The following is a 21,796-nucleotide window of genomic DNA, read 5'->3' as shown; positions in this document are numbered from 1 at the left end:
TTCACCGTTCGACAATGTTATCATTCGGGGTCAGAAGGTCCCAACTCCCACTTGAAATAGTGTAAGCAAAGTACTGCTTCTCCCTCCGTAGGCGCCGGATTGTTTGCCAGAATCCATTTGAACCCTCCTTAAAATGGCACCTTAACATGGTGGAGGCGTTTCATTACCTGGATGATGCAAGAGGCTATGCTGTCAGGTGTTTTAATGCCCCTGGCAGGGTTCCCAAAATCAAAGAGCAGCTCAAAAGCCCTTAAAAAGAATATAAAATTGGGAAGAAGAAGATTATATTAAATAAAATAATTAGTTTACACAGATCTTTTAAATTTACACAAATTAGCAACTTTATATCACACATCAGAACAGAGGAACCAGTATTCAGACAAGGCAGATAGTTGGATACTCAAAAAGCGTTTATAAAAAAAAAAAACGGACAAACTGCGAATCAGCAGTAACTCTGGAGTGAGGAAACACAGGTTAGTGATCACGAAAACCTGACAGAGGATGATCTGAACGTGTGAGTCACTAACCTGGTTTAGAGAACTGTTCATGCCAAGAGAATGAGGTGGATGCCAGCCAGTCAGCTGACCAGACGCAGCTGTTGCTGCAAAGAGTTCCAGACACTGATGGCTTGAAGATCACAGAACTGACAGGAGATCAGATCCGACGGAACGGCAGGATAATCCAGAGGGCAAAGTTATGAGACAGATCCAGGTACAGTCCACAAATTGAAACTAGCAACAATCTGAAGACAGGTCAGGCAAACAGATCAGAACAGGGATAGGCAGGGTAAGGATCAGGCAATAAAACACTATAAGTAACGCTAGAATAATTCCAGAACTACTGTCTTATAAAACAAATTATAGTTTAATAAAATTGTTAAGACAGAACTCTAAGGCAGAATACAATGCAGTAAGAAGTTACGTTCATGTTGTGAAACGTGTGTCTTTCAAGGCTGGAATTATTTAAACAAGCAAACTCCACTAAATTTTATAAACAGGTTTCATAACCTTTAGTTTATTGTGAATTTGTCTTTAACTGAAAATCAAAGTTTACCTAGAACTGCACTATTTTTTTAATAAATATTTTTGTGCCTCAGTGACAGCATTTGTGATAACCGACTCACTTTTGTTATATGTTTAATCAGAATTAATATGATATTAGTGCTGTTTGCAAATGTTTTAAAATCTCTTTTCTGAACTGTAAATTGCAATTATTTGGACAGGTCTATTTGAGGAAGGCATGCTAGAGCAACAAGCTGAAAAGTGACAGTGGTTCTTTGTTTTTATCCAGTATCAGGGCTAATCTTCAAAAGGATACCTGTTATGAGATAAAACTGTTAATGTGTGACTTTTTCTCTTTCTGTGGTCAGTAGTCTGTTATGTTTCTTTGCACTGGAAGTGTTGTGCTGGAAATCTGGCATCAGGCCTTCAAAGGTACTGAAGAGGGCTTTTTTGGGTTCAGACTTTTTGCATAGCAACAATAAATGTTATTAATGGTCAAACTGAATTAAGTAAAGGAGAAGTAGAAATTAAAGTATTTATATCGACTGCCTGCGTAATGTTTTCGTGCATGAGCTCATCCTGGGGGTCATGCCAACATGGGAGGGATCGGACCGTCAAGTGGACAGCTCCGGAGCCCGCCTGCCCGCCCACTGCGCTCCACTGCACTTCCACTCCACGCCGGGAGAACTGATGCCAGCCAAAGATAGAGGGACTGAAAAGGTAGGAAATAACCAGAACAAGTACAGCAAAGAGAGAAGGGAGGTAAGAGGAAACCTGGAAGAGATTGATTAAAACGGGAGTGGCGTAGAAATCCAGCCGCTGTCGGAGTACAGGTCAGTGGCGTGCTGGAAGCAGAAACGGACAGTGAAGTGGGGAAAAAAAAAAAAGCTTCGGGGAGGCATCACAACTGGAGCTTCTTTCTCTCTGTGAGTTCATTCTAAATTTAAAACTTGGTCTTTTTTATATACCAGCTTTTATAAACGTCAGAGCGAACGGTCGCCGCTGCCTGTCTCTGTGTTGATATTATTTCTTTAGTGCGACACTAGTCCTCACAGCTGCCAATTAGTCACAGGACGCAGAGGCGCGTGCACGGAGAAACCAACTGACAGCTAGGAGCGCGCGAACGGCCAGAGCGGATTCCTGTTGCGTGTCAAAGTCCCGGCAGATGTTGCCACGCGCGCTCAAACGCAAAATGACAGATTGCTAAACATATATTAGATAGATAGCTACCACTAGTGTTAATATGAGATACTGTTCTGTCTTAATATTTAGAAGTTGATGCAATTTAGTATGTGAGATGTGTGTTACTAAAAGCAACAGTTTTTATTACATTTTTTGTGTTTTTACCTAAAATCTATATTGAAATAAACGGATAATGATGAGTATTTAGACATTCGATTTTATGTGACAACCTTACATATCCAGGCATATTTTCTTTGTGTTAAAAATGTTCAAAAATATATTTTCTGGAATATGAAAATATACAAACTATGGGTTTAATTTTAGAATTAGGCACAGTTTTTATTTAATGTTTAAATTGAGAGAATGAGGTCAGGTATTTTATATTTTGGATGAAAAAAAAACACTGCACATTTAGTCAGAGTTAATATATTCTGTATATGCAAATGTTGGGAAATATTTAGGAAAAATAAAAATAAAATAAAAATAATTGTTAAAATAGAAAAATGAAATGCTGTTTTGCTTATGTGAAGTTGTAATTTTTTTTACAAGAATAATTGTATATCAACAATGATCAGAATATTTTTTCTGAGCTTTAGTATCAAGTTAGATTTTATTTATTATATTTTGTGCCATTTAAAGTAGTTATGTGTGATTGATCCAATAAACATCTCTCAACAAAATTATGTTTGGCTTTAAATTCCCAGAGGAAAAAAAAACATATTCCACATGTTTTAGTTCTATTTAACGTCCCTGATTAAGGCATGTTAATCACTGTACTGTCAGTTTTCTGCTCTAGCACCGCTTTAGTCTTAAACCTAATCTGGTGGTTAATAACGAATATATTTGTAGCTCTGGGCTCATATTTTGTGCAGCTTTCCACTGGCTTTGAAAGGCTAATCTGTCCCTGATATAAGCGCATTGGTCGGTTTGCCATCTGGGCTGTATTATAGCAGAGAGGAGAGGGCATTTGAATAATTGATATTTAGCTATTTATAGGAGGATTTTTCCATTCATGATGTACCAGATAAGAGGTATTACTATCTATCTATCTATCTATCTATCTATCTATCTATCTATCTATCTATCTATCTATCTATCTATCTATCTATCTATCTATCTATCTATCTATCTATCTATCTATCTATCTATCTATCTATCTATCTATCTATCTATCTATCTATCTATCTATCTATCTATCTATCTATCTCTCTATCTATGACTGTGATCTTTTTAGTGCAGTAGGCTGTAGGATGTTCATCTGAAGTGGATTAACAGTTACAGCTGCTGTTCACACTCTCTCCATTCTGTCCTCTCACTCCATTTCCCTCTACAAGGACAGTTGACCATTGTTAGCCCTCTCTGAAGCCTCTTTTCCATTTTTTCCTGGTGGTGAAAGTGTGTGACGATAAATACTCTGATCAAACAGAGCTTAACAACCTGCCCAAACAGATAACATAGCAAGGGGGAGGAAAAGAGAGGATGGGAGAGGAAGGAAGGGGGTGGAGGGTTACCAAAAAAAAAACATGAGGACCTGCTCTTTGTGTTTAAAGTTCTCTCTATTATACAAGCTTTTCCAGGTGTAGATTCCACAATGAGAAAAAAGACAGTCTTTTCCATTTTGAATATTCGGACACACACTAACATGCTGTTGTTTTTATTACATTTGTTCAATGCACATTAAGCAGAACAGGAAATACAGAAAGAGGAGTGGAGGATGATGCAAGGCAGAGTTCATGAGCCAGATGTTACCCAGTTCCCTACCGGCACATAGCCTGACACCCACAGGCTGTTAACCCGATCTGACAGCCTCTGTCTCTCTGTCCTCCATTTGATTTTAGATGCACCTGCAGTGAGCTGGTCCTTTTATTCTGTCTAACAATTTCTCATCTAGCTGAGATTTATCGTCTAGAGCTGATGAACAATAAATACACCCTACAGCAATATTCAAACAAAATGTATCTCTTTCCTTCAGCTGTTAATCTGTAAGTAGCTGTCTGTCATCAGGAAGTCCTTGAACTTTCAGTCCTTGAGCTTTTATCTTAGGTCACCCTCGAATTGCCTTTTTTAATGAGTCACTTATTTCAAATATATTTCAGTTTTAAACTGAGATTTTGAGAAATTTTAGGATGGCAAATTTTAAGAGGGAAAATACAAGATATTGTTAATTGCAGGGAATAAAGCTGCTGCCATACTTTTTCTTTTATTTCCCAGTGTGTTGAGATATTTAGAAATGTGCATCTAAAGATAAAGAGGACAATCATTGTTTGCCAGAAATTAATTCCTGATTAATCTATGAACTATTGTTTATGATGCACTTTGCTTTCAAACAGGTATGGTGCAGCTGTTCTCATGTTTCAAGGCAGGACATGTTACACAGATTGTGACTCAGTCTCATTTTTTTTTATGTATTGTAAAAAAAACCTGCAACTTTTCTACCACCTTGGAGCTAAAAAGTCACATGCTTACTACACAATCTATAGGTTCTCCAAATGGTCAATCATATCCCCAAATATTCAAGAAATCTGACACTGCTCTGTCAGAGACTTCAGTTATTTCATCTTAATATGTAGTGTAGCAGAGGATGCTACTTTGGATCTTGCGTAACTCATGCAAAAGATTTTTGAGACTTTTTATAAAATAAAACTCACGCTTAGCTGTTCACACTAACAACATACCAGATGTGTAAGAAATGGGTTACACCTAAACCTGTATGTGACTATATTAGGGCTGAAACAATTAATTGGATTAATCGTGATAAATAGATTATTGAAATGATTGTCAACTATTTCAGTAATAAAATCGTTAAATGGAGTGTGGAGATTGTAAAATATGCATTTAGCTGACAGAGCAACACACTTAGAGCAGTAATTACCAAAATTGTAAAAAAAAAAAATATATATAAACATTTTGCATTTAAGATAAAAGAAAACTTTTTTGTCTGTCAATATGTTCATCCCAAACTCCTTAATTGAAAACCTCTTAGTTTCACCTGGTTTAATTTAGTAAAAAATCTTCTTTAAGGAGCCTTTGGTTGTCTGAATATTAATCGATTAATCGAAAAAACAATGGACAGATTAAACGATTTGCAATAGCTATAGCTATAGCTTTCTGACCCATCTTACAGTATGAAACACACTCAAAGCTTTTTAAATCAAAGCTGAAAAACTCTCTTATTGAAATAACTTTTTATTTCCAAGAAATGCCTGTATTGTACCTTTCTTACATGCTTGTTTAGTTGTTTTATGACATAAATGGGGAACTGTCATTGCAGTTGCTCTATTGATCAGTAGATCATTTCATAATAATCTGGGAAAAGAAAGTTAATCACCTCAAGAAATACAGTAAAATAATGTAACACTATGTAATTAATTTAGACAAAAGCAGAACTACTTGCCTTTTGAGATACTTTGGCTTACTTCATGTTTTCACACAGATATTATGTAAGTAATTTCTTGAATCTAAATGTCAGACCTTGGTATGGTTTGTGAAATATGACCGAAATATAAGAGATGTCTGACCTATTGCCACTTGGATGGACTAAAAAAAATTAGATAGCTGAAGGGTACAAACGGGGACAAAAAAAGGATATGTGAGAACAATTACTGCTTCCAAATGTAATTTATATATATGTGCTTATTTCATCAAGGGTTGTTTTTACAAACAAAATTGTGTGTCATTAAATTCAGGTTCAAGTCAAATTGTTTTGGAAATCATTTGACACGCTGAAAAAAAAGACAAAAACCATTCCTTTGTTATAGTATTGAGTCAATAAAAGCTAAACCTGTGAAATTTGCTTAATGTTTTGTTTAGTGGCCACACTAGCATGCTAATCATTGTTTCTAAAAATGTTAAATATTCAAACAGACTAGAAAAGCTTTCACTGTGTATGACTAATTTAATCAGATTCAAACTGGCAGAAGTACCAATACCTGGCAGCAGTTTTCATGTTTTTACATTTTTTTTGTTGGCTATGTTGGGTGATGAGATGTTGGTTTGTTGGAAACTGCTGAGTTCTCAACTTAAATATGTGGATTTTTCTGATTAAGAACTCTAAAATAACAGCTTTCAAGGAAGAAATTGAACCTAAATCTGTCTTCCTCCATCTAATTATCTCCTTCAATCTATTATTGGCAACATGCTAAATAAATGAGCTACTGAAGGTCCTTAAGAATGCGACAGATGAAGGCGCAGCATTTCTGTGTTAACGATAAAATTAACGATAAAATTATGTCGAAAGAAATTTCAGCCCATCTCTGAGGTTCTTTAGTGTAACTCCTACTTGTTTAAATTTTCAGCTGATCACTACCAAGAGGAAGAGGCTGAAGCCTTTGACTGATCATTGGGCCGTTTTGTTATCCAGGTGAGTCTAATACTCACACCCTGATTAAATGTATCTGAAATAATGGATGAATTCATCAAAACTCACATTAAAAAATCTTTTTCATAATGGGTAATTTCATTCAGTAAATGAAATGGAAATTGACAGTGGTTATAAAAAATTTATTTCATTCAGTTTTGTACAAATATTATCATTATACAGGGTTTCCGCAGGTCATTAAAAGTCATTAAATTCTTATTTTTTTAATTAAGGCCTTAACTGGCATTAAAATTCATTAAATGTGATTATCTTGGCTTTTAAAATGCTTCTTTTTATTTTTTTTTTAAATAACAAGTTCCTCCGATATATTATATCAGATATAACTGGTCCCCGTGTTTGGAAAAGAAGCTTGAGGCGGAGAAAAAGATAGAGAATGGGAAAATGTAAATTTCAACAAAAGTGACTGGAAAGCAAGGAATTTGGGACATGGCTGCAGCCTGTTGACGGTAAAGATGACGAGTTGCCATGTTTTTTATAGATATAGATAATAATAATAATAATAAAAAAAATATATATATATATATATATATATATATATATATATATAGTCATACATACTTGTTGATCGCATTAAAATTATTTCTAAGAGCATTAAAATAGAATTAAAAAGCATTAAATTAGAGTAACTCATTCATGTATAAACCCTGTTATAAAACAGCTTTAAATGTTTTGGGCTGTTTATCAGGTGCTTATGATAGAAACAGTTGACACTGACTACAACCCTAAACTCTTCATATTTATATTATTCTTTTTCTTTTTTCTTTTTTTTTTTGAAGACAAATATGTATATCCCATAATTGTTTTCTATATTTTATCACATTTCACTAACTGCTTCCAGACTGTTAAGTGTATTTCAGTCGAATATTTATAGAATAAGTAGAAGGAGACTGATTCACATGTAGAGCAGTGTAGATGCATCATTGATACCTGGAATAAAATCTATGACAGCAAATTGCCTTTAGAAGTCACTAAATTAGTGACCCTATTTATTTTCTTCACTATTTTGTTTTGATTTCATTATTAATCTAGCTATTCTGTTAGAAATGATTGTTAACAATCAGCAATAAACAAAGCTGACAGGTCGGAGAGAGTGTTAAAAGCCTATTTAGGTTATAAAACAATATAATCACCTCAATGAAAAGTCATACCATAAAGCTGATTAATCAGAAAAAAAGGGCCCAGAAACCTCTGCCCAGTAACTTTGAAGGACCTTCACACACTGACAGCTAAGTCAGGATAACTAGCATTAGTATTGCACTTAGTATCTTATAGTATAGTATCTTTTACCCAAATGCAAAATTCTTAGATCTAAAAACTGCTTCTCATCCTTAACATGGTGGTGGTAGTATTATGAGGTGAGCATGCAGTTGTTTTTTTTTGTTGTTGTTGTTTGTTTGTTTTTTTTAGCAAGGATAAGGAGGGTGGTCAGAATCAACAAAGATGGATGGAGCTATATACAAGACTGTTATAGAGAAGAAACAGTTATACCTTAACCATAAAACCAGAGCTGCATTGGAAGAAATTGTATTAATGCATAATTGTAATATGTTATAAATTTCACACAGTCCAGAAATTCTCCTTCAGGGAGGTTTCCATCCAGCCTGACTAAGCTTGAGCCATGTTGTAAAGAATAAGAAAATATTTGCAGATGTAATATTAAAAAAGGGTTGCTATACTGTACAAAAAACTGACTTAAGGGGAATGCACATTACATTTGTTTAGTTTTAACTTATGAAACAAACGTAAGAACTTCAGCACCTTGTTTCTATTACCACAGTTAAATACATTGAGGTTTTCAGTTGCTACACAAAAAAAAAACATAAATATAAATACTAGTTTTGCTACTTTCATTGTTTAAAAAAAGTTATAGAATGCTATGCAATAATAGGTCATGTGAATTACCCTTGTTCTGTCTTTATCTCTTCTCAGTGATGGATTCCCCTTCAGATCTTTTCGATGATTCCTCCCCCCAGCTAAGTACTTATACTCCTGGTCTGTCTTCTGCAGACCTCCCTGGAGTTCACATTGCTCCTGCCTTTAGACCCCCTGGTTTCCCCCTCATCCACCATCTCCTTCAGCCAGGGGGAGGCCCAAGGAGGATCGGAGGGATCCTAACAGCTAACCTCAGCATGCAGAGACAGGTGGAAGGCAGGAGCCTAGAGGAAGAAGTGACTGTCGGTCAAATAGATGGAAGGATGGAAGGAGCAGGGGAAGGGATGACGGAGGCAGAGGATGACTTGACAGAGGTGAAAAGGAAGTGCACTGACACTGTGCTGATGGCTGAGTGGAGCCAAGATGTCATGAAAGTGAAAAGAATGAAGCTGGAGTGTAGGCAGAAAGACAAGGTGGTTGAGGAAGGTGGGAAGAAGAGAGAGGGAAGGAGAAGGGAGAAGGAGGAGCTAAAGGAACAACTGGAGGAGGCCAGGGAGAGACTGCAGGCCCTGCAGGAGAAAGTTTGGAAGGCATTTGGAGAGAAGACAGAGAAGGAGGAGAAGAAAAGGAAGCGCAACAGGTGTGAAGTTGATGGAGAGGGAGATGAGGGGATGGTAGAGGATGAAGAGGACGTTTCAGGGGAGATGTACGATGAGGAGGACTTTGACACCACGGAGATAGAGAAGGATTCTTTCTCCCTCCTTTCTGTTTCCCATTTTGACTACTTCCAGAAACGGAAAGAACATTTGCAAAAAGACAGAGGAACAAGGACAGAGAGAGTAAGAGAAGGAGACATGGAGGGAATCATGGAGGGATCGAGACTTTGGGTTGAGTGTGGAGGTCTGACGAGATCAGACTGGGATGGAGGCACTGAAGACGAAGACGAGGAGGAAGGAAAGAAGTTTGCCCAGGCACTAAAGCTAGAACTGGGCAGTGCTGTGGCTCGAGTCATTGACAGAGTTCTCCGTCTTTACACAGAGATGACCGATAACTCCTCTCCTCCCGCCGCCATCTCTTTTCAGCCGTCCGATCAGGGGCATGACACAGCGAAGGAGGGGGAGGACTGGATGAGACTTTTGACAAGAGAGAGAGTGGAGGAGCCGATGAAAGAGAAGGAGGACGCAGACAGAGAGCAGCAGCTTAAGAAATTAAAAAACGGGGGCGGCCTTCCTCCTGGACCGCCGCGTTGCTCTGAACAATCAGATCTGCCAATGCCTTTGGCTGTTCACAGGTCACCTGACACACGGAAGACCTTTCCCCTCCTCGCACCTCCTCTCTCTACCAACATTAACTCCTCTCACCCAAACCTCCCTCTGCATCACCCCTCTTTGACTCGACCCACTCCTCTTGCTCACCCTCCACTTTTACCTCCACCTTCACAGTCCAAAGAGACCTCCTCCGCCTCCTTCCACCCATCTTCATCATCTTCTTCCTCTTCATCATCCTTCCCTGCACCCCCACCTCCTCCTCCACCCCCACCTCTCCCTCTTCCATTGCTCCACTACTCCATGCAGCAGCTCTTCTCCCGCTCACTCCACCATCCACAACTCCCGCATCTCGCTCCGTCCCGGAAGGACTACCTGGGCTCCGATCCCTTCCTGGAGTTCTCCTCTCATGCCTCCTTCCCTCCACTCCCTTTCCTTGGACACTTGGACCCGTCACTGACTCGTCACGGAGTCAGAGAGAGGGAGAGAGGTGTGAGGGGAGATGGGAGCATCAGAGGAGGCGGCGGGATGGATGGAGGAGAGCTCTACCTGACAGCTGGGGGGATATCCTTTTTGTCAGTTTGTTGAATGGGTAACAGAGAGGATTGTGTTTGCTCATGTCTGCGTTTGTCCTTAGCTGTTATCATGTTTACACTCAGGAGGGATTGTCTCCCTGCCATCTGAAGAAGGCAAAGCTCATGTTCTTTTACACACGCTATCCAAGCTCCAACACACTCAAGACCTACTTCCCTGAAGTCAAGGTGAGTGTGTCATTTATATAACCATCCATCTATGGTTTCTAGTTATTTAGGTCCATGACTAGACTGTCATGCATCCATCATCTGGTCAAGCCTACTATCACTCCTGAGCAAGTCATCAAAACAGCTATACTCCTCTGCTGGAGGCACAGATTGGAATACACTTTGTTTCAACTTTAGGGGAGACTCCAAGCATCAGACCTGAAGGAAAATATTCCTACCATCTTCAGACTCAGTTGCTAATCATCCCAGTGCATGACGGAGGGCGTCCTTAAAGACAACTTTATAGATATAATACAGCCAGAGAGCTCGTCCACTACTCAACAACACAGGAGAATCCTGTCCTAAATCTGCAAGAAAAGGGATTAATGTCAGCTACAACAGTCACTCATATGATCTGATTTGTATCAAGTCTGTGTGTTGGGTATAGTTTCAACTCTTATAAAAAATTTTGATGTGTATGACGTCAACCAGAAGCAGCAGGCTGAAGCAAAACAAACATGGCTGCAGCGGGGGAATTAGCTGTAGACTCTGCTATTCTGTCTGTTTTAGCAGAAATACCCTGTATTTCTTTTTTTTTTAAACAAGTTAAAGGATGCGATTTGTGGATGAGAAACATTTTTGCGCTTCTACAAACCAGATTTGGTTAGAGTTTGATTTATCAGTTAAGTCAGCTAGCTGGGAAAAATCAAGAATGTGATACATTACAGCTTCTACTGCTGTTGTGATTGGCTAAAAGCACGGCATGGGAGGGAGGTGCCACTTAATAATCTACCCAATTAGATCAAATAATTGCACTGAATGTCCCTCCCTTATGTGAACGCTTTCCGCTGGAGCCATTCCAGATGGATTCTGTGTGGATCAAATTAAACTACACATATCCACCGGGTTCATTTAAGTAAAATATAATTTATGTAAAATATCACTCTGGGTAACAATCTATGTGTCTATAAGCACCATCGATGTTCACTCATAGTTCATAGTCCTTAATCGGTTTTGGTATTACCCCTTGAATAAGACAGAAAATTGATGCAGAGTGAATATTCTATTATAGTTCTGTGTTTGAATCTTACTAGGATAAATTTTTGTACCTTTTATCTCGAGACGTCAGCTTGATGGCTGAGTATTGAGCAAAACTAAGCTCAGACCAGGATAGCCTAAATCTCTGATGTAATCTCAAAAAATTTGGATTGAAACAAACTGTTTTAAAACATGTTTTCCTGCTAGGAAATGTAGTTTTTGTGAAAATAACAATTACTTATCTGAGATTCATTGATTTATTTTTTTTTTAAAAACTAAACAAAAACAACCTAGACTCACTACTATTATCTACGTGATGTATGGCCATGGGCAAAGTGTGCGAAACCCTTACTTCCTTACACTCTTTGCTTTATTTTGTCATTTCAAAATGTTTTAGCTATCAGCTTTATAGGTTTCTATTACATTACAGATAATTCTTAACAAAGGCTCGAATACTAGCTAAACCTGCTCTTCCAGCCATATTCATAGAGCCTCTAAATATGTGTAAATATGTGCAATATTTGACTGCTGTGAACTAAACTCTAGTCAGTAGTATGAGCAGATTCATTTGGATGGAAACAAACCTCGTTAATAAGATGTAAGGTTTTAACAAAATCACAGCATTTTCCTCCAATGAATACATGCACTTAAAGTTTTTGAGGGTTTTTAATGTTTATTATCTAAGTTATTGAGCAGTTTATTTTAAACCATTTGCAGTGTGATCAAGCTATGACCCTACCAAAATTATCTTTAGTATTAGAGTTCAGGCTTGGCCAGCACAGGTGGTGCCAAATCACCCTGAAACATAAAACAGACATAGCTTTTTAAAACTCCATTACTCTCAGTGTTTAAACTATAAGGAAATATGACCTACTTTTAATAATAATTTTTAATAAACCTGAAATTAAGTTTTATACCTTGTGCATCCTTGTGCATGAAAAAATATTATTGCTGTATAAATGTAATATTGTAAATAAGTAAGTAAAGCTAACAAGCATCTTTCTCTTGCCTCTGCTGCCATCTAGTTTAACCGCTGCGTGACCTCTCAAATGATTAAATGGTTCAGCAACTTCAGGGAGTTCTTCTACATCCAGATGGAGCGATTTGCACGCCAGGCTGTCCGCGACACCCTCACCCGGTGGGTTACACTCAGCACTGACTCCCTCTTAACTCTATCTCTGCAGGAGATGGAACATCGACACAGGGGTGGGCTCATTGCTATGGTATTTTAGTCTTCCTTTCACATTGGATGATGTGTATGCACATCTTCTGGAAAAAGGTCAGATATTACACTATATGCTCCGTAGATGAAAACGCTGGTAATGCAGCTTAAGTGTGTTTAGAAGATACCATGAATTCTGATCAGAAATGGTCGGCTCTGGTTCTTAAACCATCGATCATTAAAGCAGCTTCAAAATACAATAGATGTAAATGGAAATGTTTTGAGCTGCTTAAAAATAACGTATTTAGGAGCGATTTTTCACCGTTTTTTTTTTGTATATATGAATTAAAGTGAGAATGTTTTTTAATACAGGGATGGTGCAGCTCGTCTGGGCCGAGAGAGTCAGCTACGAGTGAGCCGTGATACGGAGCTCTACCGCATACTGAACATGCACTACAACAAGAGCAACGTCTACCAGGTCAGAGCACTGAGGGCACATATATTACATAAACTCAGTTTGGCTCAGAAATTACATACACTCTCTATTATTTTATGTCTTTAACCAGGAAGAATTTGTAAGTAAAGAAAAATGTAATTTTCTGAATGAAATATTTTCTAAATAAAAATGCAAAAGTCTGAAATTAAAGCAGATTTCTCAAATCTGAATATAGTTAATAATATATGTACATACATGGTTTAATATATAGAGACACCCACGGCCATGCTACTTGCCAAGGGAAAGATTTCCCTTGGCAAGTAGCAGAAGGATAACTGTATTTTTGTATTAGTTAAGCTTCTGATGTTATGCTAATAGTTTATTAATCACCCATCTGGCAGAATTTGTAGAGACGATTTAAGTTGTTTTTTTTGGCACATACCCAGTTTTACCCAGCCTGTCAGTTTTCCATGTGGCTAAGTTGTAGTCATTGCTCAATATTTGTATGTTTTTATTTGTATGTTTTTTACTTTTGCAAAATCACTTTGGGTTTGTGTTTGATTAGAACAATTACTGAACCAAAATGATCTATACTTAACTAGATTTAGCAAAAATAGGCCCATGATGCTCAGGAATGGTTTGTATGTCAGAGGTGTTGTCAGGACAGTTGTTTTGCAGAATAAAAATCCTGAAACCAAATCCCTGCCTTTGATCTTTCTGCACATTTTTTATTATAAATTCTCTACATCTGTGCCTCAATCCCCTCCTGCTACACCAGCTTCCTCCTGCTTCCTCTGAACCAGTGTTTTTAAACACAAATCCTCGAGTACCAGTGTCCTTCAACTTTTATGTGTCCCAAAAAGTAAACATCTAAATTGAATAGCTACTGTAAGCTGCCTCTCTAGTGTGCAGGAGAATCTCTACAGAGATCAGCTTGATAAGCTGATATTTTAGACAGAAAAGCACTTGAAAGTTGAAGGACTGGGTTCTGAAACCATTGCTCTAAGCATATCAAAAGTCAGTTTTTAAATGTAGTTTGTCTTGTGTGACTGTATTTTTACCCTATGTTAGACCACAAGAGTGTAACCCACCTCTCACCCAATGACTGCTAGAGATGGACCTTGTGACAATGCAAAGATAAGCAGGTGTTAAAAGTGAAAGGATGGATAGATGGATGTTTAAGAACAACACCCAAATTATCAGGGGTGAAAAGATTGTAAGATCCTGATAAATCAGTGTCACTGTGATGCCAGTTTACTTTAAGATGGACTAACATGATCCTTACCAAGAGGATTTAAGTCCAACTTCAACTTGCAGTAGAACATGTGGAGAATGTGAATGCCTTTAGGAGAACGTGTTTATGATCGGTTTGAACACAGATTGAACTGTTTGGATGACTCATTGTGAGATTTCCAAACATGAAAAAGGTGTATCAACGGTCAAACATGGTGGGACTGTGTTTCTGCCGGTGGTAATGGTGCATTGCACAAAATCCGAACAACAGGAAGAAGGAGGACAACCTCTTAGTTCTTTGTGTTTGATGTTCTTTTTGTTGGAACTATCATGACCTGTTGTTCCATCAACACATCTATAATAAAATACACTTAAACTGTATGCCATTAGAAACAATGATGTTTAGGGTACCCTGGTTTCAGTCTGTTTGAAAAATAACATATTACATAGTTTAAATGAACCACCTTTGATATGAATTAATTGATTAATTAATAAAAATGTATTTCCGACAATTTAACAAACAACAATAAATGAACCAAACAAACACAAAAGAGACTAGTAAACATCAACCAAACCAAATATCAATTTGCAAACAAACTACTGTTACCTGAACATAAATAGAAACAAAACCTTCTACCAAATAAACATATCTGTATATACAGACAGAGAAATGATATTGATTAATGTAAATTGTCTGGAAAGGGGCATGAAGTATTAAAACTATTTTTCATACCCCCTCTCCCTCTAATTGCACTTAACTTAGAGTAACCTTCCTCTTAAGCTACTATGTTTTTTATCCAATTTTCCCACACACACAAATAAAATATATACATATATACACAATTAAATACATATATATATATATACACATATATATAAATATATACATCTGCATATATACATGTAAATGTACACATGCATACCTACACAAAAACAGCAGGCAAAAATCCACTTTAACACCCATGTACATCAGCACTCAAAGTATTGCTAAGTACATAAGTTAGTAACTTGATCAGAAGAAGAGCCAGCATATAGTCTGTATTAGAAGCTTGCGCAGTTTTTCCTCTACATTTTAAGTAATATTTTTTCCAATTGATAGTGGGGTATATACATAAATATTGTTATATTTTTAACTGTGTGAATAAAAAAAAATGCTCAATGTGTTCAAACCTTTGCTTCGGATAGTTGTTTTTAAAAGCCATTTTATAAAATGGACTGTTTAATAATTCTACTATGAAAAAAAAACACAGTTTAAATATATTCTTTAAAAACTTAAAACTACTATGGCCTTTGACTGGATATTAACTGTTAACTTCAAACCAGAACTGTGTATTTATACAGTCATTGGTGTTATAAAGTACAGGATCGTGTCAATAGCACTCCCTTTACCCTTCTTTTCTGACACAATCCCCAAACTAAGAAAACATATTTTTTATCTTCTCTTTAGCAATAATAGTTAGTAGCAGTGCACTACATTTACATCTAAATGACAGGGGCAATTTGAAATTTCAAGTTTAATTTGTCTGAAACATGCTGCTATAAACAGAGTATCCTTGTACAGCTTTACATCCAATCAGGTTGGCATTTAAAAGTAAAACGAATAGAATTTCAGAATCACAATGAAAAATATGGTGTTTTTCTTTGGAGAAAAATCTAAAAGGGGGGTTATTTTTTCTTTTGAACCATCTTAAAATTTGGAAAAGCTGCACCGCTTACAGTAAATCTTAGCAAATGATGTACAATAATCTGAACATGTTATAACAGGAAGAAGAAAAATAGCTGAAGAGTACAGGTAAAAGCCAGTAAATTAGAATATTTTGAAAAACTTGATTTATTTCAGTAATTGCATTCAAAAGGTGTAACTTGTACATTATATTTATTCATTGCACACAGACTGATGCATTCAAATGTTTATTTCATTTAATTTTGATGATTTGAAGTGGCAACAAATGAATATCCAAAATTCTGTGTGTCACAAAATTAGAATATTACTTAAGGCTAATAAAAAAAAGGTGTTTTTTTAGAAATGTTGGCCAACTGAAAAGTATGAAAATGAAAAATATCAGCATGTACAAGACTCAATACTTGGTTGGAGCTCCTTTTGCCTCAATTACTGCATTAATGCGGCGTGGCATGGATTCAATGAGTTTCTGGCACTGCTCAGGTGTTATGAGAGCCCAGGTTGCTCTGACAGTGGCCTTCAACTCTTCTGCGTTTTTGGGTCTGGCATTCTGCATCTTCCTTTTCACAATACCCCACAGATTTTCTATGGCGCTAAGGTCAGGGGAGTTGGCTGGCCAATTTAGAACAGAAATACCATGGTCCGTAAACCAGGCACGGGTAGATTTTGCGCTGTGTGCAGGCGCCAAGTCCTGTTGGAACCTGAAATCTCCATCTCCATAGAGCAGGTCAGCAGCAGGAAGCATGAAGTGCTCTAAAACTTGCTGGTAGACGGCTGCGTTGACCCTGGATCTCAGGAAACAGAGTGGACCAACACCAGCAGATGACATGGCACCCCAAACCATCACTGATGGTGGAAACTTTACTCTAGACTTCAGGCAACGTGGATCCTGTGCCTCTCCTGTCTTCCTCCAGACTCTGGGACCTCGATTTCCAAAGGAAATGCAAATTTTGCTTTTGTCAGAAAACATGACTTTGGACCACTCAGCAGCAGTCCAGCTCTTTTTTTCCTTAGCCCAGGTGAAACGCTTTTCGCGCTGTTTCTTGGTCAACAGTGGCTTGACACGAGATATGCGGCAGTTGAAACCCATGTCTTTCAAGCGTCTCTTGGTGGTGGATCTTGAAGCACAGACTCCAGCAGCTGTCCACTCCTTGTGAATCTCCTCCACATTTTTGAATGTTTTTTTTTTTTCACAATCTTGACTAGGGCGTGGTGATCCCTATCACTTGTACCCTTTTTCTGACCAGTTTTTCCTTCCCTTTGCCTCTCTATTAATGTGTTTGGACACAGAGCTCTGAGAACAGCCAGCCTCTTCAGCAATAAACTTTTGTGTCTTTCCCTCCTTGTGCAATGTGTCGATGGTCGCCTTTTGGACAGCTGTCAAATCTGAAGTCTTACCCATGTTTGTGTAGGCTTCAGAACTGGACTGAGAGACCATTTAAAGCCCTTTGCAGGTGTTTTGAGTTAATCAGCTGATTAGTTTGTGGCACCAGGTGTCTTAAAAATTTAACCCTTACACAATATTCTAATTTTGTGACACATGGAATTTTGGATTTTCATTTGTTGCCACTTCAAATAATCAAAATTAAATGAAATAAACCATTGATTGCATCAGCCTGTGTGCAATGAATAAATATAATGTACAAGTTACACCTTTTGAATGCAATTACTGAAATAAATCAAGTTTTTTAAAATATTCTAATTTACTGGCTTTTACCTGTATTTAGCCTATTAATTTAGAATAAATCAGTCTATAATTATTACCGAATTCTTGAAAAAGATTGTCTCAAGGCACTTTATGAAAAGAAGATGTATATACAGAAATATATAGTTAGTTCAATCCAATCGTCTTAACAGTTTTAAAGAAAATTACATAAATTGCAATCTGATCCTAACTAAAAAAAAAAAAAAACAAAAACATTGGAGATAATTTCAGTTTATTTTCTGGTAAAAAATCTTTTTGTTTGCATTTGGTGAGTGATTCCAGACCTCAGTCCCATTCAGCTGTTGTTTTGGGACCTTGAGAGAGATTTGCAGAAAAACATTTGCTGACCTCAGTGATGTGAAACAATACTAGGCTACTAAACAGTGATGTGTACTTTGTTTTTTTAACTTAAAAATCTTGAAGATATATTATTTGTTTTTATGCATTTGTTATTCATTTTTATTAACTGGTAAAATCTAGGTCTTTTTATATTAAAGCCAGATATCTTCTTTAATAAACTGTTTATCTACTAAACTAGGGTTTTACTTTGCTGTTTTGTTTCTTTTTGCAGGTTCCAGAGAGGTTTATCGAGGTGTCCGAAGTGGCTCTGAGAGAGTTTTACTCAGCCATATGGACTGGGAGAGACAGCGATCCCTGCTGGAAAAAAGGGATATATAAAATCATCTGCAAGCTCGACAGTCCTCTGCCGGATGCCTTCAGGATGCCAGGCTGTCCGGTGGGCTGACCGCTGATCTGTGTCTTTTTCCTGTACATGAACGCCCATGCATGCTCGGGTACATCGTTATCAAGGCTTAAATAAACTGTCAAACTGTGTGTTTGATTGGCTAAGTGCTCAGTTTGAGGTGTAAAACTATTATTTAGGGTATAAACGCATACGTCATCAACACGAGAAAGACACTGGACACGCTGAATGTTTCAATGAGAGTCTTGTGACTGCACTTATCTTGCCCATACCACTGAATTAAAAGGGACAGAGAAAGAATTCCTTCTGCAAACATTCCTCTGCAGCCAGGCTTACCAGAACACACAACGTTTTACATTTCAGGCTGGATAAAACTGCTAAACCTGGGGGCTGAAGCAACATCTTACTATTTGTTTAGTCACTGATTTATAAGGTGTTTGTGTACATGAGTGAGGCTGCACTTTACTGGTGCAGCGTTAGAATCATTCCCTGTTACTAAAATGAAAAAGACTGATGAACAGTATTTTGTATAAGTACTCCCAGCCCTAGATTGCAAATACAAACCAAAATGTATTTTGCTGCAAATGTATTTGATAGATCAACATAGAGTACGGTAATCCATAATGGCAAAATGGAAGACAAACCAACTGTTTTTTAACATTCTTAAATGAAAAACGTTGGTATGTATTTGTATTAAGCTCCTATGAGGCTAAACCAGAGGTTCACCATTGTTTAATATCACCATCAAGGCAGAGTTGGACTTTACTAGCTTATTGTGTTGTGTCATAAAAAGCAGAACTGAAACATTCTTATCCATTTAATGATGCTGTAAATCTACTCCAAGGTTGCCGTGCAGATAAAAGGTAGTGAGTCCAAGCAGTAAAATGTAGTTTATATAAACACTGCTTTATTTGATTTTTGGTGTCATTTGGACTGGTCTGTTGCCATGTCTCTCAGACAATACTAAAGTTTTACAAAATTTGCAGCTGGTTTGAGCTAATTGGGTTGGGTCATGAGACAGAGGCCAACAGGGGCCAGTGCATCTGTAGAACTGGTCCTGGCACCTGTACTAAAGACTTAATATGAAATAAATGTATGAGAAGTTAATTATGACATGCACTGGAACAGAAACCACAACTGATATGTCTCTTGGGCCATTTTTTTTTTCTTACAGTTTTATTTGATTGATAATTTAAAATTTAAGTTCTTGAACTTTTTGCTTCAATGATATTGAAATAGAATCACAGTTTTCACCTGCTAGATCTGATGTTTCCAGAGCTGCAAACGGCTCTTTGGCTCACTTAATCTATCTTTTTTGTTTCATTTTTTTAATGTCTTTTCCCGCCATCACTACACACTACCCTCACCCTGCTCCCTCATTAAACTTGTTCTAGAAATGCCATTGTTAGCAGTACTCCCTAAAAGCAATCACTGGCCTGGGTATCACTGAGAGGGATATCTAAAGCATTAAACTGTAGCTCTGCTGTTATATTTCAGGAAGGTCTCTTGTGGTTAGGCAAGAGCAGAGCCTAAAAGCAAAGCTCTTAATTTACCAGTCTGTGTAACTTTAGGTTGGAAATCAGATTCCTCTGCAGGGAGAGGAGACCTCCATGATCTCAGGGAGGTTAAAGTAGAGCTCTGCATTAAAGGGAGTCAGATAAATTAGTATGGGTGGTCACCTCTCTCTGTAGGTCTTCTCGTAGGTCCAACCGTGGAGGGACCCAAAGAGAAGGCCCAGAACTCACTGAGGGACGATAAATACAGTTGTGGTTGAAAGTTTACAAACCCTCCCATTAAAGAAAAAAATTAATTCATGCAAGTAATTCAAATCGCAATAAAAATGAAAATTAGTTCATAAAAAGGTTAACCTCCTACCCACACTCCTACAATTAGCTACATCAATCTTTTTGTCGACTGATGAAATATAATTTTTATCTTCTCTGATTACATGAATGCAGGGTATCAGTGTAAAAGGACTAAATATCGATGAAAACCACACTTTTCAGATTAGTTTTTTATGTTATACAAACAGTATATCATCTTCATTTTAACTTCATGTTTTTGTAATATTCTGTGTTTCCTTGTAATATTCAATCCAATTAAATATTAAATTGCAGTGAAGTTTCCTGCTTTTTACAGGGTATATTCTGTTTGTTTCCTTTTTAAAAAGCTGCATAATGTATTAATTCAACATAAAAGAAATGAAGATTTTTATGAATAAAATTGTGTTACCTTATATTGCTAAGAATGAAGCCTAAATGTTTATGTGTGGGTTTAGTTTCTTCTGTCAGAATTTCCCTCCAGCTTTTTAATCTATCCTGAAACTATTAGTGAAAAATCTTTTGCTATTATGAGAGACTAAAAAGTAAAGCTGCTTAAACTGTAATTATTGTACAGACTTTGTGCATGAGAAACAAAGTTGTACCCAACACAGAAACCTGTTGAGACATATGGAATCTGAAAACGCGCTATATTCATGTTTTGGTGTTTTATTTTATGTACTCTCACTTTTGATATATTTTGTATTCTTCGAATGTGAAGCTGACATTAAGAAGTTAAGATATCCCAACATTTGTTTACAGAACAGTTGTTTTTTTAATATTGTATATTGTGACTGTTTAATCTTCAAACAGATTTCACTGATTTGATTATTTGTGATGTGAAGTGTGTGATGTGAATTCAAGTTTCCCAGATTATAGTTGTTTTTTTTCTTCATATTGTACAGAATGTGCTGCAGTCTTTGCTGTTGATCTGTGGCCTCATTTGAACTTTACAGAATCTTCATGTCTTATCAGCTAATTAAAGTAATACCAAGCACACATAATGAAATGTGTTTTTTTATACAAAGCCTCTATTTTTCTTAACATTCGAAATGATGTGATTTCTGTTTCTTTCATTTAAACCAAACGATTCAGTCTTTGTTGCAAAAAGCACATACTAAGCTTCAAACTTCTCAATGAAATTATAAATAAAAATTGGAATTAAATAACGCAACTCCGCCTAAAGCCCTATTGGTTGATCAAACTCCCATGAAATTTCATCTGGGCATATTCTTTAGGGCAACTGCAGCTAAGTTTCAACTGATTCAAGCAGACTTTTGCTCCATTTTTGGGACTATATTTTAACCCCTTTATCGGATTGAGCCACATGAAGTTTCAAAGCTGCTGTTTAAAGCACATGGGATCCTCTCAAGGTCCAATGTCCCATGCAAATAAAATACCTGCCCGTTCGTCCTCTGGGACAGTAGAGTCAGTTGTTTGGTGTGATTTGTTTACTTGTTTACCTAAAACCTGATTAGACTAAATGCAGGAGAGAAACATTGAAACACAACCTTGTTTGTTTCTCTTATAATGGAGGGAAAAAATCTGGTTGCCTTTATTGCAAATCCATTTAATAACAT

The 21,796-nt window shown here is 37.0% G+C and overlaps 1 protein-coding gene across 3 annotated transcripts; it reads left to right on the top strand.

Moving 5' to 3' along the window:
- The first annotated feature begins 1,471 nt into the window (after positions 1-1,471).
- prox3 (prospero homeobox 3) lies at positions 1,472-21,220 on the top strand. 3 transcript variants are annotated; one of them, XM_038274801.1, is made up of 7 exons: positions 1,474-1,721; positions 6,479-6,543; positions 8,491-10,262; positions 10,352-10,459; positions 12,502-12,614; positions 13,011-13,116; positions 18,265-21,220. In XM_038274801.1, exons 3-7 carry the CDS (start codon positions 8,493-8,495, stop codon positions 18,436-18,438), a joined length of 2,271 nt encoding a protein of 756 aa, XP_038130729.1. In that variant the 5' UTR covers positions 1,474-1,721; positions 6,479-6,543; positions 8,491-8,492; the 3' UTR covers positions 18,439-21,220. The 3 variants fall into 3 exon arrangements, with proteins under 3 accessions (XP_038130730.1, XP_038130729.1, XP_038130727.1); XM_038274799.1 differs by having other exon boundaries at positions 1,474-1,927; XM_038274802.1 differs by lacking the exon at positions 6,479-6,543 and having other exon boundaries at positions 1,472-1,721.
- The last annotated feature ends 576 nt before the right edge of the window (positions 21,221-21,796 follow it).

This window comes from Cyprinodon tularosa, unplaced genomic scaffold (genome assembly GCF_016077235.1).
Source record: "Cyprinodon tularosa strain WSP-4 unplaced genomic scaffold, ASM1607723v1 ctg93, whole genome shotgun sequence".
In the NCBI taxonomy this organism is placed as follows: domain Eukaryota; kingdom Metazoa; phylum Chordata; class Actinopteri; order Cyprinodontiformes; family Cyprinodontidae; genus Cyprinodon; species Cyprinodon tularosa.
This window is presented reverse-complemented; position numbering and strand designations above follow the sequence as displayed.